Raw genomic sequence first — 26553 nt, forward strand, 5'->3', positions numbered from 1 at the left:
AATACTAGCAAATCGCATACAACAATACGTTAAAAAGATTATACACCATGATCAAGTGGAATTTATTCCAGGTATGCAGGGATGGTTTAACATTCGCAAATCAATCAACGTAATACACCACATTAATAAAATGAAGAATAAAAATCACATGATCATCTCAATAGATGCAGAGAAAGCATCTGACAAGATACAGCATCCATTTATGATAAAAACTCTGAATAAAATGGGTATAGAAGGAAAGTAACTCAACATAATAAAGACCATATATGAGAAACCCACAGCTAATATCATCCTCAATGGTGAAAAACTGAAAGCTATCCCTCTAAGAACAGGAACCAGACAAGGATGCCCACTGTCACCACTCCTATTTAACATAGTACTGGAAGTCCTAGCCAGAGCAATCAGGCAAGAGAAAGAAAGAAAAGGGATCCAAATTGGAAAGGAAGAAGTGAAACTGTCACTATTTGCAGATGACATGATTTTATATATAGAAAACCCTAAAGAATCCACCAGAAAACTTTTAGAAGTAATAAACGAATATGGTAAAGTTGCAGGATACAAAATCAACATACAAAAATCAGTTGCATTTCTGTACACTAACAACAAAGTATCAGAAAGAGAAATTAAGAATACCATCCCATTTACAATTGCAACAAAAAGAATAAAATACCTAGGAATAAACTTAACCAAAGAGGTGAAAGATCTCTACACCAAAAACTATAAAACATTTCTGAAAGAAATTGAAGAAGACACAAAGAAATGGAAAGATATTCCGTGCTCTTGGATTGGAAGAATTAACATAGTTAAGATGTCCATACTTCCTAAAGCCATCTATAGATTCAATGCAATCCCTCTCAAAGTTCCAACAACATTTTTCACAGAAATAGAACAAAGAATCCTAAAATTTATATGGAACAACCAAAGTCCCCGAATAGCTAAAGGAATCCTGAGAAAAAAGAACAAAGCTGGAGGTATCACACTCCCTGATTTCAAAATATACTACAAAGCTATAGTCACCAAAACAGCATGGTACTGGCACAAAAACAGACACACAGATCAATGGAATAGAATCGAAAGCCCAGAAATAAACCCACACGTCTATGGACAGCTAATCTTTGACAAAAAAGCCAAGAACATACAATGGGGAAAAGAAAGTCTCTTCAACAAATGGTGTTGGGAAAACTGGATAGCCACATGCAAAAAAATGAAAGTAGACCCTTACCTTACACTATACACAAAAATTAACTCCAAATGGATTAAAGACTTGAATGTAAGACCTGAAACTATGAAACTTCTAGAAGAAAACATAGGCAGTACGCTCTTCGACATCGGTCTTAGCAACATCTTTTCAAACACCACATCTGACCGGGCAAGAGAAACAATAGAAAAAATAAACAAATGGGACTACATCAAACTAAAAAGCTTCTGCACAGCAAAGGAAACCATCAACAAACGAAAAGACAACCTAACAATTGGGAGAAGGTATTTGCAAACCATACATCTGATAAGGGCTTAATCTCCAAAATATATAAAGAACTCATGCATCTCAACAACAAAAAAACTAACAACCCAATTAAAAATGAGCAAAAGACCTGAACAGACATTTCTCCAAAGAAGATGTACAGATGGCCAACAGACACATGAAAAGATGTTCAAAATCACTAACTATCAGGGAAATGCAAATCAAAACTACAATGAGATATCACCTCACACCCGTCAGAATGGCTATAATTAACAAGACAGGAAACAACATGTGTTGGAGAGGATGTGGAGAGAAGGGAAGTCTCATACACTGCTGGTGGGAGTGCAAACTGGTCCAGCCACTATGGAAAACAGTATGGAGATTCCTCAAAAAATCAAGGATAGAACTACCATATGATCCAGCTATTCCACTGTTGGGTATTTATCCAAAGAACTTGAAAACACCAATTTGCAAAGGTACATGCACCCCTGTGTTCATTGCAGCGTTGTTCACAATAGCCAAGACTTGGAAGCAACCTAAGTGCCCATCAAGGGACGAATGGATAAAGAAGCTGTGGTATATATACACAATGGAATACTACTCAGCCATAAGAAAAGATGAAATCCAGCCATTTGTGACAACATGGATGGCCATTGAGGGTATAATGCAAAGTGAAATAAATCAGAAGGAGAAGGTCAAATACCGTATGATTTCCTTCATTAAGTAGTAGATAATAACAACAATAAACAAACACATAGGGACAGAGATTGGATTGGTGGTTACCAGAGGGGAAAGGGGGAGGGAGGAGGGTGAAAGGGATAATTCGGTACATGTGTGTGGTGATGGGTTGTAATTAGTATTTTGGTGGTGAACATGATGTAATCTATGTAGAAATAGAAGTACAATGATGTACACCTGAAACTTTTACCATGTTATAAACCAATGTTACTGCAATAAACAAAAAATTAAAAAAATAAAATAAAATAAAATTAAATTAAATTAAGCCAAACCATATATATAATTTACACCAAACTGGTGGTTTCATGAAAAACACATTTACTTTAGAACTTTATTGTTCTTTTAAATTTCTATTCTTATATCCTATTTATATTTCTCTTGTCTCTCAATTAAGTTTTCTTTTCAAGTCCTAACATCTTGGGCTTTTCTGTCTTCAAATTAGACTATTCTCATACTAAATTTTAGTTCTGCTTTGAAAACAATATCATTTGCCACAAGCTACAGCAACTAAAATGAGCAGACGCAGACCACGAGAGAACACCACGCTACAAACATACTGGGCTGCTTCTCCAGAAGCTCCTGGAACTTCTTCCTTTCATATTCAACCGACTGCTGCATAAGGTGCGGCCTAATGCTACTGACCGCAAAGTTCGCCATGTCCACCTTCATTAGGTCCAGCACAGAAAAAATTGCCCTGAAAGACAGAGATAAAAGGATTCAGAACTGGGCACCTGTCAACATTGTTTTAAAGGAAAGAGATGAGCTGATTTGACATCGTCTTCTCATCTCAGAAATGTAGCAAAAAAAGTTAGAAAAATCATGAGAAAGTAGATTAAGAAAAACAAATTTAGAAAACAGAAACTTAAATAACGATGTGAAAAAACTAGTGTTTTCATATTTTTAAGCTGCTTTCTGGCCCCGCCCCTCCACCCCTTGTCCCCAAGCACGCGCAGTGCCCCTGGCGGCTGCCGAGACCAGAATGTGTTCCTGGGCTCTGGATCAGCCCTCACGCAGCCACAGAGGAGGACGGAGCCCAGGATCTGGGGTTAACGGCAGACAACTCACCACCTGGGGCCCCACTCTCACACAGGTTAATTCACTTTCCCAGGAAAGAAAGAAAATTAACTCTCTCCTTTCTCCTCCCCGGCTCTCTTAGTTTCAGGGTATGTTTCATGTTCTAGTTCTGGTGGCATAATTCCTAGTTCACATTCTGAACGTACCCAAGGGGCAGACCTGACCCGATGCCAAGGATGCCTTCAATCCTGCCTGTCACACACCATAACCACTCTCTCCACAGGTCAGCAGCTGCCCAGAGACCTACTTGCAGGAAGTGGTTAAGAACCCAAGGTACAGGTTTAGGTGTGGCCCTACACAGAAATAGGCACGGGATCAAATGTCCTCCAAGTCCCCTGACGCCCTCTGGGACTGACTGGACATCATAAGACAGAATAAACTCACCAGCACACAAGGTAATTACGTATGGGAACCGCTGCCCCGCCCCGCCCTCCCCGGTCTCTCCACCTCCCTCGGCGGTCTCTCCACCTCCCAAACACATGGGGCAGTTAGTCTTTCCTGGACGGCATTCTGCCTCTCCTTTCAGCATTCCCAACAGCTCCCTAAATCCACCTACAGGAAACCAGAGACACCGGAAACTGCCAACTGGCGGACCACCGACTGGAAGTAACTCAGAAACATGTTCTGTGCTCACACACAGTTTTTAAAAACCTCGATTTCCTGCTTCTCTTGAAAAATCAAAACATCTGGCCCTGTGGGCCCACATTCCATCATGGCCACAGTGACCTGGCACTAGGAGGCCACTGCTGCCTCCTTTCGACAGGTGTGTGCCCCCAGTCTGCCAGCCTCCCCAGTCCCTCCTCTTTCCAGTAGCAATTAGGCATTAGGAGTTAGGTTGAGTTTGCTACAAGCTATTTCCCCAGAGAACCCTCTTCCCAGGAATTCCTCATTCACCTTGGCTGGATTATAAACTCTTATTGACTGTTTTATTTCTAATGTTGAGCACGATGCCTAGCACATAAGAGGTGCTCAATAAGAGCTTGCTGAATGAATGAACAAATCAATAACTACTTTAGGAAGTCTTTTCAATGCTCTTTCTAAACTCTGAGGTATCAAATGCAGGGAATTTTTGTCTGCCATGAATACTGATATAATGATATCAAGAAAGCTGGAAATGAAAGCGAACTTTTTTGCCTATAAAACTTTTGTAAAGCAACTTGGTAACATGCAATGAGTCTTAAAACTGTTCATTATCCTCTGACATAGTAATCCCATTTTAAGAACCTATCTTTAGGAAGTAACCTAAAATACAGAAAAAAGTTTTGTGCACAAAGATTTTCACTGCAAGGTTAAAGAGTATATAATTATACATAATCTAATTGTCCATCTTAACAGAGAAATAAGTAATATCTATGCAAATGAATATTTTGCAGCCATTGAAAATGCTTATGGGGAGTTTAAAAAAATAATAAAGTTGGTTATTGTGAAAAATAATAACGGGAAACCTCATTTAAGATGGAATTGAGAGGCCAGAAGGGGGAGTGCCCATGCACTCCAAGTCAATTACAGGAAAGATAGTCAATTACAGACCCCAACAGAAGTCCTCAACAGGAAAGAATTGTTAATTATAGGGAGAAATGTACATTGCACCCCAAACAGAAATCGACTACCTCAGCAAGTCAGCCAATGAGAAACCATCACCATCCTGAACTCTTGCTTTTCTCCAATGGACTTTTGTTCCAAACAACCCCTTCCAAATTCCTCCTTTGATTGTTGGATTTGGCTATGGTCTGCATATCCCGAATTGCAATTCTTTGGCTATTCCCAAATAAACTCACTTTGCTGGTAAAATAACTGGCTGTTTTATTTTTAAGGCTTATGTTATAAAAGGGCAACACAAGACACCTGTGGTGTTGGGACTGTTCAGCATCTTAAACGTGGTGATGGATACACGAACTTAGGTGACAAAAGTGTATAAAAATTAATGTACATACACACACACAAAGGTATACAAGTAAAACAGAAAATTGAAATGAGATCAGTGGATCATATCAATGTCAATATCCTGGCTGTGACATACTACAGCTTTGCAAAATGTCACCATCAGGGAAACTGGATCAAGTGTACTGTATTATTTCTTACAACTCCATGTGAATATACAATTATCTCAATGACACTTTCAATTAAAGAATAAGTGAAATGATTAGCGTATAATGTTGGCAAAGAAAGTCAGGCCTGCAAGGCCCACCAGGAAGTCTTAGGTTCAACTGAACATTCAGACTTACAAGACTACCATAAGCCACAGGTCTGGCATCGTCTGTTCACACAGTTTGCCAACAGGGCAGCACCAAGCATTCCTCTTCAGCAAGAGTTACAGTATTGTGACTGACCAGGTGCCCTGAGAAACTCAAAGGTGGGTTTGGAAGCATTTTCCAAGTTGTTTTTTTCCCTTTTGTTATGTTAAGGAGATGCAACCACCAACCACCCTGAACCAGATCAAGCCCCACCATGAGAGCTACGCCCATGACCTTTGCTTCATTTTTAATGCTAAGTCTCCTCTCTGGGAGGAGCTTAGGCCTTGTTACCATAACCTGCAGAGTATGTGGAAGCATGTTTTCCAACTGAGCCTGTGCGGGTAAATACCCACCTTTCCCTTTTGAATATTCATTCCCTATCAGAAATAAAGGTCCTTGCTTCCCTTTGTTCGGGGACAGCCATGACTTTGGAAATGATTCCTCATGACCTCCTATTTGCTGCAAATACACTTGACTTTGTGAGACAACTTTTTTTAACTCATCAGGAGGCAAGCCCAGTTGGTTTGGTAACAGCATCAGCCAAGAGCAGACAACTCAGACAGGAGGGAGCCACTTGGCTTTAAAAGCCTCCTGTCCCAATATATTTGGTAACAACTCTATGGTTCAGCTTCTAGGGTCTCCACGAGAGGCATGCCGTTACAACAGTTACCCTACTCCACGTGCAAAGTATGGTGTCTCATCCAGTATTTATAGTTCATTATCATTCCTTTCAGTCCAGATGCAATTTACCAATTAGAAGTCATTTTCCCAGCAAGCAATGTTGCCTACCGACATTTTGATACATAACACCTTTACCTGTTTACAGGAAACAGAACGAAGCAGTTAACCAAAAATCTAAATTCTCAAGCAGCATCATGTCAATCCTTTGCCCATATTGGCATAAAAATTATATAAATTTCGGGGCCGGCCTGGTGGCATATCAGTTGAGTTTGCATGCTCCACTTTGATGGCCCGGGGTTCACGGGTTCGGATCCCAGGTGTGGATGGACGCACCGCTTGTCAAGCCATGCTGTGGCGGCATCCCATATAAAGTAGAGGAAGATGGGCACGGATGTTAGCCCAGGGCCAAGATTCCTCAACAAAAAGAAGAGGACTGGCATTGGATGTTAGCTCAGGGATAATCTTCCTCAAAAAAAAAAAATATATATATATATAAATCTCATCACAATTATATATATTTAAAAATAAACATTCAAAAGAAGTATATGGGCTATATATTAGTTAACAGTGTGGGAGATCAAGATTTGGCCACCCTGAAATCTATCTCTTTACCTTGGTTGTTTTTTCTGAGGACATTTGACCTCCCCCACTAACTGCCTAAAGAATTTGACATGGTAGCTCCTTCCTGGAACAGATCTATCATGATGGCTGTAAAGATAACGTAGGGTAAATGTTATAATAGGAAAGGCACCAACAAGCCCCTCTTATCAGAAGTTCTGTCTCTCTGGCCACATTTTCTGGATGACCCTGTGAAGAGTTGCCAGACAATCATTTACATTTATAAGGGAAATCTCCATTTGTAAAGGTATCTCCCTCTCTGTTTAGAGAAGAGAGGGGGATGAGCTCATTTTTAGTGACTTATCAATGTGGAAGGTGAGGCCTTGAGCTACATAATAAACCTTACTCTTGTTTACTGTGCTTTAGCGGTAATCTCCTGTAACTGACTCCCCCCACCCCCAAAATCCTCCTTTGTCATTGGCTGAAAATGATATTTAAGATGAGAATTTCTGCTATTGTGTTGAGAAACGCAGTGTCCCTGCTTTCTCCCATGTATACATGTTATTAAACTTGGTATTATTTTCTCCTGCTAACCTGTCTTGTTAATTATTTGGCCAGCCAGAAGAACCTTAAGGGAAAGGGCAGAGGGAGATTCTCCCTCTTCCCCCGACAGTTTTGGCGAGCCAGCCAGGAGCCACACTGGCTGGCAAGTTGCCTTCTCTGGCTGGAAGACCTGCCTTCTCCCTGGACTACTGCAGATGATGAGATACGGGAACGCCTGACGAAAGCCGGCAAAAGGTAAGACTTCTTACCACGTCAGCCTCCCGGAATCTCTATCTGCGGAGTCCGGCGGAAAAAAATGGTGAAAATTTTTTCTCTTTCTAAATTTAGATTGGCAGGAGAAAATATTTGGGAAACTAGTTTCTTGGGCTTTTAGTGACTCTTGGTTTAAATTTGGTAGAGTACTCTTGGTTATGATCTTGATCCCTTTTCCTCCCAGAGTAGTCTCTGTCTTGTTCTATGTCCTGAGAACTTGGCTTTGTGACCAGTGAGAATATTCTCCTTGGTCTCCACCATACGGAAGGTGCATTTACCGGGGTGCACCTTGGTGGCCGGTCGAGTAGACTGGGGTTCCGAACTGTCTCTTTGTCCAGCTGTGCCAAGCTCTCAGGGGAGTTTGTCATAAAAGGCCCAGTCCATAAGGGCTTTTGTCGTCTTAACCATCGTTGCTTGTTAGTGCTGGAAAAATCCCATTCCAGTATCGCCTGCCGGGTGTCACAGATTAGCAGGTCTGTGACGGGAGGCGTCCCACACTATTGTGGGAGACTGGAGACACCGTTTTCACTACACCATCCTTACCGCCTGTGCAACGAAGGTCTTTACTTTTTCTGAATATCTTTGGGAGTGAATTCTGTGGATCACGGGGGCTACATCATCTGCGCCCTCACCAGGGACGCCTCTTTGCGTCCGTGGTAGATTTATTCTAAGCGTGGAAAGTTACCTCCGGGTCTTTCCTTAAAAAGGCTTATTGGTTCGAGTCACTATTGGAATAAATATACAATTGAAGATCCTACTCGTCAATGGCCAGACGACGGATCCTTTGAATTGGGAAAACTTCTAAATTGGTGGGAAAAAAATGTTTTGAGTGCTCTCACATAATTGTTTAATTGGTACCTAAGAAAAAAGGCCAAAAAAAAGGAAGGGAAAAATTTGACTAGCCTTAAGACCTTGACTCAGGTTACAATTAAATTGAGAACATGGAAAAGTATAAGTGTTGATAAGATTATAAAGGTTGGAATGTTTGAGTTAATTTTATATAAAGAGGTTACATCAACTTTGCCTGAGTATGTTTTAAAATGTCTGACTGGGAATGCTCCCCTGGTCCAAAATTATAAGACCAAGACCTATTGATAAAAATTTTAATAATAACTATGTTTAAAGGTATAAGAGGTGATGAAATTTACATAAAATTTTGCAGGAAGAAAACTGATGTTATTTCTATTACAGAACTGGTTAACAAAAATAGTAATTTAAATGATGGCTAATTTTATCTGATGTCTTATAAAGTCTTATAGGCAATCTAAATAATTATTGGAAATAAGTAACTAAATAGTTGTGAAAAAGATAAACGTTGGGTAAACTTTAAACAATAATTATGTGTTTTGGTGGTTACAGCTTCCAAACTCTTTTTGGTGACTTAAAACTTGAGAGTTTTGCTAAGTTTTATGATAAAAATTCTCTGAGTATCATCATTTCCAAATAACATAAGATATTAGACATTGATTGCTAAATGTATGTTTGTCTACTTTTGACTTTTCATTACAGGAAAACTAAAAGGTGTTTTGGGTCTATTGGTAAACATGTGTTTTATTAAAAGATTGTACTATAAAGTAACGTTTCTAGAAGTTATGAAGTGTTCATAAATTTTCCAAGCCACAAGATACTAATGTAAAAGAAGTTTATAATTGTTTAGTTTTTACTTACAAATTGAGGTTTCTAAAGGTTAAAATTTCTAATTAGTATATATGATTAAAAATTAAGAAAAATTAAGAAAAATATGTCTGTGTACAAGGAAAGTAAGACGTACAAAGGTACAAAGAATGGAAATGTTTTGTTTGGTTGATTAAGAAAGATAAATTTGTCCTCAAGTACTAGGAGGGAAAAGAAAGACATGGGACAAATTCTGAATGTAAAAAGAAAGTTACAAAAGGTTTGTGGAAGAGGAATTCTGGAAAAGGAGTTTTTACATGGTCAAGTTGACTAAGATTGAAATGAATTTAATTAAGTAAATGAGTTGTAATAACAAAAGTAAGCTGGTACAAAATTATAATTTGGTCTTCTGTCTCTCAAAAGGATAATTTGCTTAAACTTGATAAAGAGGTTATAAAAGATTTTTCTTTACCTTTGAATAAGCCTACCAAAAAAAAAAAAAACCTGTTAAAATAATTTCCTGTGTTCAAAAGACTGAGGTCTCTCTATTAAGGCTTTTTAGACTGTTAATGCTCTGTTTGCTTTGACTGTTTATATTTTTGACAAGCTCCACCAAAATTCATATCTTAAAATAAGTCTTTTTTTCTTTGAGAATTTTCAAAGGGCCCTGGAACTTCTCAAAGAAATTTGCTCTCTTCCTATAAGGAGGAAGATACTAAACTTATTAGGCTGATTCAGTATGTTAAATTACATAGAAAACACTGTCAGACAAGTGATGATAAGCCTGCTTAGGTGCTATTATGTGGGCAAATGTTATTGACATAGGTGTTTTAAAATTGGATAACATTACTAAAATTCTGATCTGTCCTGGTTATCAGTCATAATTCTGGTTATTATTATTTTAAAGTGTTGTATGTCACAAAATTAACCAAATTTCTTTGGCAATTGCCATTTTGAGGTCTTGTTGTTTACAGACATTTCTTTGCTCTAACGCTTTTGCAAAATATGTTTCAACTTCAGAAAAATTCATGGAAAGGACTCTGATATTTACACTGGAATACAGGTTTCTGACAAACTTTCTGATCATAAAACTGAACTTGGTAAGAAATTACAGAAATCTGATGGAGAAACTGACTTCATGAAGCTGCTCACAGAAAGACTGGGATCAAGAATGGATTACACGGGACTGAATGAACTGATAAGGATGATTATAATTTTTATGATTTTTCATTTGAAGTACTGCTGAATTTTTAATGTTTTGTTTTTTCAGATTTAAGGAAAACTTTTTCTCTTTTCTCCTGAGCTAGCTATGACTTATAGCAATTTGGTAAATGATACTTTTGTAAGTAAAATTGAAATATTTATCTTTTTCTCTCTACCTGATCCCTCGAATTTAGAAACTCTTAGTAAGTGAGTATTGTTGTTTTCATGGCAATATAGTTATTTGCATAAGTTCAATAAAAATCTGTTCTCCTTATAACAGGACACAATTGGAAACACTGGTTATGTTACCAAGGCTGTGACTGGAACATCATATTTGCGATATAACCATACAGCTTTTGAGGAATGAAGATTGGACTTTATGGAATAAAGCCATGTGGAAATATTGGCCTAGTACCTTATGTTCCAAGCAGCACTTACCAGGATAAGTAAAGAATGTCACTTATCTGGCAGGTACAAGGAACCTCGAAATATTTTGGGGGAACCTCGGAAGAGAGGAATTCACCCAAATCTGTAGGTATTGCAGGCAAAGTCTGATGACAAAATCCTTGGCTTGGCTTTCCTGGCCTCGAGAGGCTTTTGAAGTTCAATGTGAGATTCCTTACAAAAAGTTCCAGCAAAGCAGATTTAAAAGAGCCTATATGATCAATTGCTATTCTTGCTGTACTTATGTAAATAATTGGGCCAACTCTATTGGAACTAGACTTATTTTGCAAACTAGTTTTAATTTGCTATCTTAATAAAAATGAGGGTGATTTTAGAGAGAAAAATTATATTTCAGTAAAAACTATAGTATACATTTGCGGATATTAGATCCTAGTTTTGTTAATTGTCTTTTAAGGTTTTTGTTTTATATCTGTTGACTGGACTAGATCCTGATTTCTTCTAGTCTCCTGAAATATCTGGCTACAGATGTCCAAACTAACATTTTTGATTTTTTTCCATCATTTTCATTTGGAATCACTGAGAACTGAACCTGCCCTTTTTCCTGAAGCCTTACAAACTGAAGCTGATGGACTTGATATAAACTTGAGATGACCTGACGACACCATCCGAGACATTTTAAACTGCAAAAGATGCTTTGACGCTGACATCTAAAATTCTTCTTCACTGGCTGTCCTCTGAACTCAAAAACTGCTTTACAACTTGCTCCAACCATTAACCTTGTTTTTCTTTTATAGAAATGCTTCTATTAAATACTTGATTGCTTGCTTCCACAATATAGGCGTAACCTTGAGAGCCCACCTGCATCACCACCTTCCAAAGGGAACTTAATTAAACTGATCTATTATCAGGACTAAGAAATGTGTTCAGTGAGATGAAACAATCTACCAACTCAGCTTCTGGACTATGAAACTTGTTTAAGTTTCAAAAGGACTGTGAAACTTTTAGTTTCAAAGGCGGGACTGTGGGAGATCAAGATTTGGCCACCCTGAAATCTATCTCTTCACCTTGGTTGTTTTCTCTGAGGACATTTGACCTCCCCCACTAACTGCCTAAAGAATTTGACATGGTAGCTCCTTCCAGGAACAGATCTATCATGATGGCTGTAAAGATAACGTAGGGTAAATGTTACAATAGGAAAGGCACCAACAAGCCCCTCTTATCAGAAGTTCTGTCTCTCTGGCCACATTCTCTGGATGACCCTGCGAAGAGTTGCCAGACAATCATTTACATTTATAAGGGAAATCTCCATTTGTAAAGGTATCTCCCTCTCTGTTTAGAGAAGAGAGGGGGATGAACTCATTTCTAGTGACTTATCAATGTGGAAGGTGAGGCCTTGAGCTACATAATAAACCTTACTCTTGTTTACTGTGCTTTAGCGGTAATCTCCTGTAACTGACTCCCCCCACCCCCAAAATCCTCCTTTGTCATTGGCTGAAAATGATATTTAAGACGAGAATTTCTGCTATTGTGTTGAGAAACGCAGTGTCCCTGCTTTCTCCCATGTATACATGTTATTAAACTTGGTATTATTTTCTCCTGCTAACCTGTCTTGTTAATTATTTGGCCAGCCAGAAGAACCTTAAGGGAAAGGGCAGAGGGAGATTCTCCCTCTTCCCCCGACAACAGCATTATATTAATGTTAAATTTCTCGAATGTCTTGGTTGTATTTTGATCACGTAGGAGAATGTCCATATTCTTAGGAGGTACTTGCTGAAATATTTAAGGGTGAAACTGATACTGAACCAAGTGGGCTCGCCTCCTGGTGAGTTAAATAAGACTCTGCACCAGTGGAAGTTGTCTCACAAAGTAAAGTGTATTTGCAGCAAATAGGAGGCCATGAGGAATCATTTACAAATTCATGGTGTCCCCGAACAAAGGGAAGCAGGAACTTTCATTTGGTTGGGGAATGAATATTCAAAAGCAAGAGGTGGGTATTCGCTTGCACAGGCTCAGTTGGAGAACATGCTTCCACACAATGAGGCCTAAGCTCCTCCTGGAGAGATCTTTGCATTAAAAATAAGGCAAAGGTCCTGGGCATTGCTCTTGTGGTGAGGCTTGGTCAGTTTCAGGATGGCTGGTGGTTACATCTCCTTAACACACAAAAGGAAAAGAAACAACTTGGAAAAACAGTTAATTGCTTCCAAACCCACCTTTGAGTTTCTCAAGGCACCTAGTGGGTGACAAAAGGTCACAAAGTCTGCCATTAACCTCAGAAGGTTCAGGGGGAAAAAATATACACATATGCATACATACTCACATATATATAAAAAGATAAAGCAAATTGACAGAATGCTAAAAACTGATGGATGTAAAGGATATATGAGTGTTGACTGTGCTGTTTTTGCAACTTTTCTATATGTAGGTTTGGAATTTTTCAAAATACAATGTTAAGGGAAACAAAACTAATACACATCAACATGATAACAGTGATTGTGCCTTTGGATGGTAAAATTATGGGTGAATTTTCTCATTCTTTCTACTTTTCTATATTTTACAAAATGTTTGCTTTTTATTTTTACTTATTTTTTTGGTGAGGAAGATTGGCCCTGAGCTAACATCCGTGCCCGTCTTCCTCTTTTTTGTATTTCGCATCCCACCACAGCATGGCTTGATGAGTGGTGCATAGCTCCACACCCGGGATCCGAACCTGTGACCCGCCCCCAGGCCGCTGAAGCAGAACGCACAAACTAACCCAGTACGCCACCGGGCCGGCCCCAAAATGTTTGCTTTTTAAATTTTCTTTTTAATGCATGAATATGTACACTTGAGGAAGTCTAAACTTGAAGACAAGCTCTGTATTTTAGGTGCACACGTGATGAACACAATTCCCATACCTGAAAAGGGGCACTATTTCCTTAATGTCCTTGAGTTTCTTCACTTCCTCATCTCGAGCAGGTGCACACAGTGTCCCCATCATGCCAATAATGAATTCTGCCAGCTTGGAAATGTCTAGGGCTCCATGCTCTGCCTCCTGCTTTATCAGATCCAGATCCAAGACTTCTCTTATCTGGTTTCTCAGTCTAGTATGACCAGGCAGCAAGAAAGATAAGAGAGTCTACAAGAGAGTACAGTAAAGTTCAATCAAAGGAGCTTAGTCAGACATCATCTCTGATTATATGTAAAGGAATTTACAACTATCCAAATAAGAACTTACCAATCATCACTATAATGTTGTACATACTTTAACCCCTTATTCAACAAATCTACAGAAAAACACATTTACAAATCATGTAGACTAGCTTACTTAAGCTGCCATTTAAGTGCTAGGTAGCAATCAACTGGACACAAGAAGAAAAAACTGTTAAAAGTGAGAAAAGGAACACACATTAATTACTGTGAGCCTGTAAGCCAACCACAGACGCCAATCTCCATGATATGCTCTTTCTCTGATGCTAAAGGTATTGCAGAAACAGTCCTGCCTTCCTCTGAATGCCTTCTCGATCCCACAGACTGAATCACTTTTTGGCCATTATAAATTGAAAATGTCCACACCTATTAAAAATTTTATAAATCACCTATATTTGGCAAAATATTTTAAAGAAAATTCTGTTTTCTTCAAAAAAATTTTTTTTTTTGAGGAAGATTAGCCTTGTGCTAACAACCCATGCCAATCCTCCTCTTTTTGCTGAGGAAGATTGGCCCTGGGATAACATCCGTGCCCATCTTCCTCTACTTTATATGGGACGCCGCCACAGCATGGCTTGACAAGTGGTGCGTTGGTGTGCGCCCGGGATCCAAACCTGCAAACCCCGGGCCGCCGCAGTGGAGCACATGCACTTAACTGCTATGCCACCGGGCCGGCCCCCGAATAATTCTGTTTTTAAAATATGAACCCTTTCTTCCCTTACAAGAGTAATATCTTTAGGTTATCATAGCTCGTTTGAAATTTTTAAAAAGGGCATTAAGCCAAAAATACTCTAAATCCACATTTCGGCAAGTAATTTAACTTCTTGATCCTTTGATTTCTTTAAAGTCTTCAGCCAAGTAACACAGAGAGGTTGAGGAAACACTCCGCACACCAGGCCAGCACTGCACGGGCTCGGCCCTCACCTCTTTGATCTCTCCAAGCAGTCTGATGGCATGGTCATAGGCTGGGGGGTCTTCACTGAGCTGGACACTCAGGCAATCCCAAAAAGCTTTATGTACAATATCCTTTACTCTCTTCTCCAAGCTGGAGGCAAATGAAACAAAAAAAAAAAGCAAAAACAAAATATCTGAGCCTCAAATCACTTTCAAAAGCACAAATTCTATGGGTTTAGGATGAGAAATTTTTAAAATAATTTGGATGAAGGAAAGATTTTCCAGACATACTTAAACCAATCACATACCTTATTTTTAGCGATTTATTTCAATAAGTAGCTCATTGAAAAGAATAACTTTCAACTAATTCGACAGATGACATTAGTCCGTGCCATATGATAAAAAGAATATTGGAAAGTTCAGAGCTGTTAATTTTTAGTTCCCTGATACCAATAAGTTTTCTAAGATATTTATGATTAAGTAGTTTAAGATAACAACTCAGCATGTATATAGGTTGCAAGATTTTATTTCCTAAAAATATACTATTCCCATGTGATATATGGGACAACTGCTTAATTAGGTACCAAACTATAACCACTTACATATAAAACCTCATTAAAACTAGTGTTTATGGGGGCCGGCCCAGTGGCACAAGCGGTTAAGTGCGCGTGCTCCGCTGCGGCGGGCCCGAGGTTCACCGGTTCAGATCCCGGCGCGCACCGACGCACCACTTGTCAGGCCATGCTGTGGCAGCGTCCCATATAAAGTGGAGGAAGATGGGCACGGATGTTAGCTCAGGGTCAGTCTTCCTCAGCAAAAAGAGGAGGATTGGCAGATGATAGCTCAGGGCCGATCTTCACAAAAAAAAGCCAAAAAAACCCCACTAGTCTTTATGTCATGAGAGCAAAACAAGTAATTCTTCATGATTAATGTGAAAAAGTACTATCTTTGCAGAACATACAAAAAATGTTTGCAAAGTCCTATTTAGAAGCCTCATGTGAGAGACACCACAGCTTGCCAACCCAGGAGCCATTCCTCCTTTGTTAACAGAATCCCAACGTTTTTCATGGCACTTCCACAATTGTAATGGGCAATGTTTTTTCTTTCCTATGATAATACATTTTAAAAGGTACACCTTCCAATCAACAGAGTTTTAGATTCAATATATGTGCCAGGCTCTGGGGATACGGAGAATCACGCACAGTCCTTGTCTTTGTAGTTTACAGCCTGGTGAAGAGCACAAGTAAACTGGCAACCACAGTACAATGTGGTAGTTACAACGAAGAAATGAATGAAACAATGCAAAGAAGACACAGATGAGGCAGCAAAATACTAGGGAGTAGGGAGAAGCTGACATGAAAGATTTCCACAGGAGATTTCCAGACCTTTGATGTACATTTTGAAGGATCAGTGGTTCTGAGATCCACTTTCAAACTCCAGTAGTTCTAGTATAAGGAATATTTTTTAGCAACAACATACAAAAGGAAAAATATATGTGAATATATTGACATCAAGTGAAGAAAACATTTCTAGAACTGGGAAATGGCAGTGTTCTACTAAACAAGATAACTCAGTAACCACCTTACCTGTCTTCTGGTAATTCAACTGGTTTAATCCGAAAGTTTCCGTTTACAACAATTTCATGGGCTAGAGCCATGTTAGTGACTCCTTTCGCTGTCTCTAAAAGTTCTTCCACCGTCACAAATCGAGGAGGACTAGCTGTAACAAAAACCCAACCTAAGTGATTTGCTTCTCTAGATTAGAATTGCTATTAAAGTAAGGAGAAGGCAGTGGTTCTAGTACCAGCTAATAATGTCAGTTACACCTCTATTTATGAAAATATTCTGGCAACTTCAAACAACAGAGTTTTACCTATTTCATATTCATGCTTTCTTTTAACCTAGCATCCTAAAAGCAGACATCATTTACAATACTCAAAACATCGGTTTTTCACTAAGACTGGTCAATGGAAGATGATCACAGTAAACTGAGACTTAGAAAAACTTTTTTTAAGTTACAGCCTATCAGTTTTCCAACAAGCTTAGGGTTTATCTTCCAATCTCTCTTCCTCCAGTGTATCCTAAACGAAGAAAAGGAGACACCAGATTTAAGAGCTCCTTTTTGCTCCCATCACTGTTGACACCTTGCTCCACACTAGCACTGTGCCACGAATGAACCTCCCCACATTAAAACAGCACTGAGTACTTGACGGTGTCAGGTGCTATTTACACAATGCTGAAACCACTACCCTGGCCACAGTTCTGAGACAGAACATGCGAGTTCTGCAATGGACCAATGAACAAATCAGAGGGTGGGTGACACAGAATTCCGCGGAGTGCAGGCCACAGAATCAAAACCTTCAGAGTCATCTCTGCTTCTCTCTTCCCACTGCCCCTTCTCCAGGTCCTGGAGCCTTGACTTCTGTAACAACTGCTGCCATCGCCTCCTAGCTCGTCTCTGCTCTCTTTCTTTAGATAAAGCTTGAGATTTATCTTCCAGAAAGTTCTCATACTCCCCAGGTGCTCTGAGCCAAGGAACAAAGAGTAATTCCTATTCTTAAAAAGTCTATGATCAAATACGTGCATTTTTTGGTATATCAATTATACCTCCACAAAGCTGTTTTTTAAAAAAAGTCCATGATAGTAGTTTTTTAGCGGCTATCAGAATCAGAGGGAGGGCTGTGAAAACAGGTTGCTGGCCCCCCTCTCAGTGTTGCTGATTTAGCTGGTCTGGGGTGGGGCCAGAGAACCTGCATTTCTCACAAGTCTCCAGCTGATACTGATGGTCCCAGACCCCGTACTTTGAAAAACACCGGCCTAGAAGGTGACTATATTAATTTTATGTGATAGTGATACGATCTGGGCTTAAAAAATGAGATAAATAACGTCACTGGTTTGCACAGGGTTTAATAGTTATAAAGATCTTCTTAGGTTAGTGAAAAGCTATTTTCCTCCTTATTTTTTCCTTTGCTCACTGAAAAAAGGAACCAAATCTAAGAGCTGGTCATATCCTGTCTCATAAAAATCTTTATTTGGTCACATAAGGGAAAGTCAGGAAAACTCACAAAATTCTTCTCAGCATTTCCAGAGAATATTAATAAAAATACTAAATAAACAATAAAATTTGCTTAATGGATATTGGTAAAATATAATAAATATCCAAAATCAAAGCCGAGATAGATCTTCTCAATTCTCAATATTATTAAGATGTCAATTTCCACCAAATTGGTCTATTGATAAAACGCAATCCCAATCAAAATCCTTTTTTGTTGAAACTGCTAAACTGATTCTAAAGTTTAAAAGGACATGCACAGGACGTAGAAAAGCCAAAACTATTTTGAAAAAGAAGAATAAAGTTGGAGGACTTATACTAAATGATTTCAAGACTTACTATAAAGCTACAATGAGGCCAGCGTGGTTTTGTCATGAAGACAGATATCCAGATCAACTGAACAGAGCAGAGGATCCAGACGCAGACTGACACAAACACACCCACGTGTGCATGTAGTCAAGAAGGGAAGATTAGGGTTTCTATCAAATGGTGCTGGAACAATTAGATATCTATGTGAAAGGATAGCCCTTCACCCTCACTTAACACGATAAACAAAAACTAACTCAAAATAGACTGCAGACCTAAACATAAAAGCTAAAACGATACAACTTCTAGGAGAAAACATAGGCGAAAATCTTTATGATCCTGGATTAGGTAAAATTTCTTAGATAGGATTAAAAAAGCTCAAAATATAAGAGAAAAAATTGATAAACTAGACTTTATCAAAATTTAAAACTTTTGCTCTGTAAAAGATTCTATTAAGAAAATGGAAAAGCATGCCACAGATAGGAGAAAATATTTGCAAAACATATCTGATAAAGGATTTTTATCCAGAATATATAAAGAGTTCTTATAACTAAATAAGAGAAGACAACCAATCAAAAGTGGGCAAAAGATTTGAAGAAACATTTCTCCAAAGTAGATATAAAAAATGGCCAGTAAGCACATGAAAAGATGCTCAACATCATTAATCATCAGGGAAATGCAAATGAAAACCACAGCGAGATACCACACCTACTAGAGTGGCCGAAACGAAAGAGACTGATCATACCAAGCATTGGCACAGATGCAGAACATCTGGAACTCTTACGCATAAGTGGTGGGAATGCAAAATGGCACAATCACTTTGGAAAACAGTCTCTTGGTTTCTTATAAAGTAAAATATAACTTACCACATGACCCGGCAATCCCACTCCCAGGTCTTCACCCAAGAAAATTGAAAACATATGGCCAAGTGAAGACTTGTACTCAAATATTAATGGCAGCTTTATTCAAAAGTCAAAACCTGAAACTAATCCAAATGTCTATCAGCTGCAGATTGGAGAAACAAATCATAGGATAATCATACAATGGACTACCACTCAGCAATAAATAAGGAATAAACTATTGACACATGCAAAAATATGAATGAATCCTAAAAGCATTATGCAAAGTGAAAGAGTGAGATACAAGACTATATATGAAATTATATAAAGGGCAAAATTATAACAACAGAAAGCAGATCAGTGGTTGCCAAGGGCTCGGAGTGGGGGGAAAAGATTTACTGCTAAGGGACACAAGAATTTTGAGGGGTGATGGAAATGTTCCAGCAGCTCATAACTGTGGTGGTAGTGATGCAATTGTAAATGTATTTGTCAAAACTCATCAAATTGCACACTTAAAATTGGTGAATTTTATTATGTACAAATTATACCTCAATAAAGTTAATGAAAAATTTTAAGGCACTCAGTAGCGATTTGATAAATACATACTGATTATTAAATTTCTTCAAGCTACTATTATCTGTTACCACTTATTAGAAAATGGAACTTCCACTGTGGTATATCAATGTCATGCATCAGGAGTTATTAAACTCCATCAAGTTCTAATCTCTTAAAAAGAAATGTAGAGATTGTCACCAGGGCTTCCAAGTTTTGTTTCAACCTTGGTTTTGCAAAAATATTAAAATGTCTGATCATCTTAAATTTATGAAAATAAAAGAAACACACCAAGTTCTCTCAGTAAATTTACTATTTTTCAACAATTTTAGGCATTTGGGTAACGATAAATGGACAGCGTTTATATGCTGCCTGGTCATGTAACGCAGTGGACAGAGCAAATCAGGAAGAAACTCTGCTTCCTCTAGTCTCTGTAGAGTGTGACCCTGAACGAGTCAGTTAAATCTCCCAGGGCCACTACTTCCCAATATGCAAAAAGGAGAGAAGAAGACTGAAGGATGTTCCATGAAAGATGAGACTCTTCCAAAGCCTAGGCAAGTGTGTTCTCAGTGTTTTGGGCATATTTGGGACTAAACAGCTTGTACCAAGTGCTGAGAACATCAGACAACCAGGAAGGTGGTGGTTTTCAGGAGCTGTCCAAGTTAGAGACTGCTTAGAATCAGACTTAATCATGAGGGTACCTGATCAAGAAAGATAAAAGCTACAATTCTAAGATATGATCAGGATGTGTTGCAGATCTACATACACAGGAATTACTCATTGCATGCTAATTATAGGGTTGTGGGGTGGGTTCTTTTGTTTTTGTGAAAGTTCTCAAATTTACCAATTTCATAAATGAGAACTTATAAAGATGCAATTTGGTGGGCAACCTGGCTTACACGCAACTTGTGAAGAGAACCTGAGTTGTCATGAGTGCCACGAAAAATGGTAAGGTTACATGTATGTTTCCCTGGAATTTATTTTACTACGCAATATAAAGCTTAAGTTGTTGCTAAATTCTGTTAAGAGAGTTTGTGCACTGATGACCTGTTAGAGAAACTGGAAACCACATTAAGTTAAACACGCCCTTTGGAAGGCTGGAGAACAGATTCCAAAACAGAACCAAGATCTAATTTAGAATGGTCCTACTCTACCTTTCTTTACTGAGGTATTCTGGGATCTGAGAAGTCTACACATTCTAAAGAGATGCTTCTAGTCACAAAAGTGGATGAACACTTACGGAGGGCAGATGGCAAACATCACCCAAACAGCTCCTACCCAGTGAGTCGGTGAAGCTTATCCACAGAACTTATTACATTGTGTGGAAACTTGGTCTTGTTGCTTTGTCTTTCTCACTCGACTGCAAGCTCCATCAGGACAGAGACCATGTGGGATGTGCCTGGTTCACTGCTAGGTCCCTGATACACAGTATGCACTCAATAGCCACTGACTGATTGACTGAATATAGGGACACTGTAATTCAAACCCTAGTCATAAGCTTTAGAAATGTAAGAGCTCAGTGTCATCCATTTATCTAAGGATGATGGGACCTACTAATTAAACTCACAAGGACTTTATATAATAAACCAAAACGCTAAATGGTAAATATTAACTGGAATAACAGTTGATGATTTTCATCTGAATACGGCATCTTTTACTGGTCAATGAGATGATTAAACACTAGAGCAGATAATGCTTTGTGAGCAGAGAATTAAAGTATACAGAAATAGATGATCTCAGAGGAGACATCACCGAGTTATAGTTACCAGTCCTTACTCTGAGGATCTCTCTGTTTAAGGAACAGATCATCTTTCAGAATCAAACCAACACCTCGGATTAGGCAAGGTTTTATCTCCACACCACCAAGCAATTTTCAGACACCAGCTGGGGGTCCTAACAATTCAACTCAATTCTGACGCTATATGGAGATAGCGTCAGATCCCACAGGTTAAGGGCTCAGTCCCACAAGACTGCCCCCACTTCAGACACCACTCATGCCAATCACAAGTCCAGGTTGTCACCTGTGAGTCTAACCAACTGGCTTTGTATGGGAGGTTCCCATGACCCCCTCCTTGGGTTCAATTAATTTGCTAGACCAGCTCTCAGAACTTAGAGAAACATTTTACTTACTAGATTACTGGTTTATCATAAAAGAACATAACTCAGGAAAAGCCAGGTGGAAGAGATGCATAGGGTGAGGCGTGGGGAAAGGGCACAGAGTTTCCATGCCTCTCCCAGCGCCCCTCTCCCAGCACCTCCATGTACTCACCACCTTGGAAGTGCAGGCTTCATCACATAGGCTTTTTTGATTAAATCATTGGCCACTGGTGACTGATTCTACCTTCAGCCCCTCTCCCCTCCCTTGAGGTCTGGGGTAGGACTGAAAGTTCCAACTCTCCAATCACATGGTTGGGCCCCTGGCAATCAGCCCCCTTCCTGAGGTTACCCAGGGGCTTTCCAAAAGTGACTTCATTAACATAACAAAAAACACCTTTATAGTTCTCATTACTTAGGAAATTCCAATGGTTTTAGGAGCTCTGTGCCAGAAATGGGGTGAAGACCAAATACATGTTTATTATAAATCACAATATCACAGTTACCAATAGCAATTCTACCCTTAAAATATTACTCTGTGGGCTGGCCCTGTGGTGTAGTGGTTAAGTCTGGTGCGCTCCACTTCAGCGGCCCGGGGTTTGTGGGTTCGGACCCTGGGCATGGACCTACAACACTAGTCAAGCCATGCTGTGGCGGTGACCCACATACAAAATAGAGGAAGACTGGCACAGATGTTAGCTCAGGGCTAGTCTTCCTCAAGCAAAAAAGAAAAAAAAAAAAGAGGAAGACTGGCAACAGATGTTAGCTCAGAGTGAATCTTCCTCACCAAAGAAAGAAAAGATTACTCTGTATTATAACTTGCAAGACTAAAGGTTATCTTTTTGCTATTTACATTTTAATTTGTTTAATTCCAGATGTGATTTCAGAGTTACTTTAAACTCAGGAGCTACACATGTACACAGTGTGGGTGAAATGTCTGCAGCCAGCTAATCCCCATTTTGTAAATGTATACTTATGTTCTGTGTGGGCAGTGATGCCTCCTGACCTGGTCCCGAGACTGCGGGGTCTTAGCTTTACCACTGGGGCCCACAGCCCTGTACCTCCCTATTACTATAAGGAGAAAGAGCAAGAAAGCCAGAAGGAAGATTTTAGGGCACCAATTTTAAACCTCATTTTGGTATGTACCTCTATGAGAATTTAATGAAAGCTTCCATGACCTTCTTCCTAGAAAAAAGAATATACACACAAATGTTGATACACTGTTTTTGGCTGTTTCTGGATTCCCTAACACTTGATCATGGGTCCCCAGATAAGTATTCTTGCCTTAAGGACATAACTACATACAATTTCAGATAATGTCATCTAGGGTTGGTTTGACATTAATTTGGAGTCATGCCATCAAACCGACAGGACACCAAAGGCAAGGCCATCCATCAAAGAATGACTAAGATCTACACCAAAGGTCCCCCTTTCTCAGAAACTGCGGATGATAACAGCATCGTGTTGGTCATCCACACCTACGGCACAGCAGGCAGTCTCAGTGTCTCTAATCGCAACAGACGACACGTTAGTAGCAGTAGTATTAACAACTAATGTTTATTAAGCATTTATGATGTGCCAAGCACTGTTCTAAATGCTTTACATGAATTCATTTAATCTTTACAACCATCCTAAGAGATAAGTGTATTTTCCTCATTTTAAAAATGAGAAAACAGAAGATTTCTAACTATACGTATTGGAGACAAGGCCTGACACATGCATTGTCCCTGAACACAATGAGACCTAGGAGTGTACTTATCAAAATCCATGTGACAATAAACCACAATAAAAGGGGGTCCGCTAATGTCTGCTATAAGAATACTATGTTGACTAATAAATTACCTGGGAAAGGCTTTCATAATTTTAAAGGAGACACACCTCAAACCCAAAAATGTTTGCCCTCCAAAGACGGAGAATTACTGATCATCTACACTCTAAAGAGACAGCATCAACACTGACATTCCTAGACTATGACACTCACTCTGAAAATTTTCATTTTTAGACTCACTTCAAAAAGGGTAAGTATTCTTAATAAAAGACATGAGTTGGGGCACTGCTGGGAATATATGCAGAAAGCGGCACCCCCGCATCTAGGAGGCCTGCTCCCCACCAGGGAGCTGAAATGACTTCTTCACACACTTTCAGCAAAGTGAATCCCCTCAACCTCATGGGAACTAAGCCCCCAGGCAGGGAAGTTAGATGTGGTGAACTCACTCACATTCAAAAATCGTTTTTTTCCTAACATACACCAACACAGTCCTGGCTGGAACCTGCCTCAGACTTTTCAAACACTTTTAATTAAAGCTGCGATTTGGGGCCGGCCCCCTGGCTTAGCGGTTAAGTGCGTGCGCGCCGCTACTGGTGGCCCGGGTTCGGATCCGGGGCGCGCACCAACGCACCGCTTGTCTGGCCACGCTGAGGCCGCGTCCCACATACAGCAACTAGAAGGATGTGCAACTATGACATACAACTATCTACTGGGGCTTTGAGGGAAAAAAAAAAGGAGGAGGACTGGCAATAGATGTTAGCTCAGAGCTGGTCTTCCTCAGCAAAAAGAGGAGGATTAGCATGGATGTTAGCTCAGGGGTGATCTTCCTCACAAAAAAAAATAAATAAATAAAGCTGCGATTTGCACTCCACCCTCCTATTTCTCAGAACACTTCAGAGAAACTGGAATGTCACAGAGGCTAGAGGAAGACAGCAACATTCTGGACATTATTCTAAAATCTTAATTTCTCATGGAATTGAAAACCCACAAGTGACTAGGCTGCCAGCTGAGAAACTGCTGCTCTTCTTAAATGCTAATTATTGGCAATGTTATCATATTATTAGAACCTAGCTCAGGGCCACCTGTACAAGGAAGCCTAATAAAAATATCATCTGAAAACAATGACAATATTGCTTCTAACCAAAGTCAGATTTGCTTACAGTGAGGTCTTTGCACTCTCTGGGTGCTGGGAGAGCCCGACTTTATTTTTTTCTGTAAAGCTTCTTCAGAACCTTCCACAGTATCTTCGAGGCCTTGTTCAGAATCATTTGATTTTGATTTTCCTGCTTCATTGATATTGGACTTGTCAAGGTTTTCAGACATTCTCAATTAAGTTTATTCACTTTCCTAGGAAAGAAAAAAAATGAACCAAAGTATTCTAGCTCTGTCATTAACTAGCAGTGTGACTCTGGGCAAATCACTTAATCTCTTTGGCTTTCAGTTTTCTCATCTGCAAAAGAAATGGGCTTGCTAAGATCTTATCCAGCTATAATATTCTACTTCAACGATTCAACAGATATCTGTAAAATCACACTTGTAATTGATCAAATTTATGGATCTGCACCCGAGAGAGAGAGTAAGAAGCTTGAATATTTCTGTCCCACTCCTGAGTACCACGCCACGAGAACATGGGGCCTTAAACTGTTAGAAGATAACACTATAAACTGCCTGCTTCTATTTTAATCAAAGGATGATTCAATTCTTAAATGCTTTACTTTCATTCCTAAAAGCTGACAGGAAAACTGTCAGCTTTGGAATACATGCTTTTGGAAACAATGCTTTTAATCAGGCTTCCAAGTGAATATACTGGGTTGAAGAGTTGGTTCCCTGATCTTACTATGTGGATAAGATACCTGAGATGACAGATAAAAGAGAGAATTTTAAGAAGAATGTGTGGGGCAAATATTTTTGTTAACTCCTTGCCAATCAGCAGGAAAAGATGGTGAGTAAAGTAGGAAGCTGCACACAACCATAATATATGCATTTGGGTGGGGTTTTAACTTTTCTAGCAGCTGATTAGAATAGGAATAATGTTTCCAACTAAGGGAGAAGACAGACACAATGTTTCCACATTTATAATACTAAAAATAATTAGCATTTGTACTATTAGCACTTGAAGGCCAGAAAACATTTTCATAAACACTATTTAGACTTTATTACACACCTGGAAAGTAATCCATGGATCAAAAGAAATGTCTACTGCTTTCAGGAGATTTGGCAGACTCTCTTCTGCACATTAGACAGAGGAGAACAATCACTTGACATAATTATCTGAAATTTCAGATACCTCCATTAAATAGAATTTAGTTACTGGAACTGACATTTTACTGAATCACAGTTACTGAATGACAGGCCTGTATTATTAATATAAAGGTTGCTTTAATATACTGCCCTTTTACCTTCCAACATCCTACTCCAGACACCCATCTCCTCTCTGTCCTAAATCCCATTTGGCTCTGAAAATGTTCCAAGACCCAAAACATAACATTACCAGCATATTCTATGAGAAAGGACAAACAAAAACACTTCTAATTTTATCCTCCTCAAACGCTGGGAATGAGCTCAGGAAGGATGAAGTAACTCACTCAGCGCAGTGAGGAGGAAAGGCAGGACTTCCAGGTCTCCAGCGCTCAGCTTAGCAAACTAACGCCATCCTTTTAAGATGTGGCTCAAGTCCCAAACTCATCAGTGTTTGCACCTTTCTCTGAACTCCTATAGGGCTGATGACTAGACATTTGGCTTTCATCACTGCCTTAAATCCAATTCAAAATATGCTTATTTAAATACGAATAGAAAGATGAGAAGGCATGGTCTAGAGGTGCAGAAAGACATGCTTACAAGGACACAGAGTGAGACTTAAGCCTTAACGGCAGTATGAAATCACTAAGGGAATATAGCAGAAAAACTAATTCCGACTGGAAGGAGGCTGGGATAACCTACCCGGAAAAGGTGACATTTGAGCTGGTCTTTTTGGAAAGAGTAGGATTTCACGCAATTAAAAAATGTCTGGAGAGAGAGAGGAGGTGAAAAAGGGGACATTTCACTCAAAGGGCAAAGTGAAGGCAAACGAAAATAAGT

General features: G+C 39.3%; 1 protein-coding gene across 9 annotated transcripts in view; it reads right to left on the reverse strand.

Moving 5' to 3' along the window:
- TCP11L1 (t-complex 11 like 1) overlaps nt 1-26553 on the reverse strand; it is a 50700-nt gene that overhangs the window by 23203 nt on the left and 944 nt on the right. For 7 of the 9 annotated variants that reach the window (XM_058527200.1, XM_058527194.1, XM_058527193.1 and 4 more), the window contains exons 2-6: nt 24636-24822; nt 16452-16584; nt 14896-15016; nt 13680-13900; nt 2758-2894 (exon numbers count right to left, since the gene is read on the reverse strand). In XM_058527200.1, coding sequence (XP_058383183.1) covers nt 2758-2894; nt 13680-13900; nt 14896-15016; nt 16452-16584; nt 24636-24798 — 775 coding nt within the window. In that variant the 5' untranslated portion in view covers nt 24799-24822. Of the gene's footprint in view, nt 1-2757; nt 2895-13679; nt 13901-14895; nt 15017-16451; nt 16585-24635; nt 24823-25639; nt 25705-26553 lie in introns of all 9 variants that reach the window. The other 2 variants (XM_058527197.1, XM_058527196.1) reach the window with 1 other exon arrangement.

Source organism: Diceros bicornis, chromosome 31 (assembly GCF_020826845.1).
Source record: "Diceros bicornis minor isolate mBicDic1 chromosome 31, mDicBic1.mat.cur, whole genome shotgun sequence".
Lineage (NCBI taxonomy): Eukaryota > Metazoa > Chordata > Mammalia > Perissodactyla > Rhinocerotidae > Diceros > Diceros bicornis.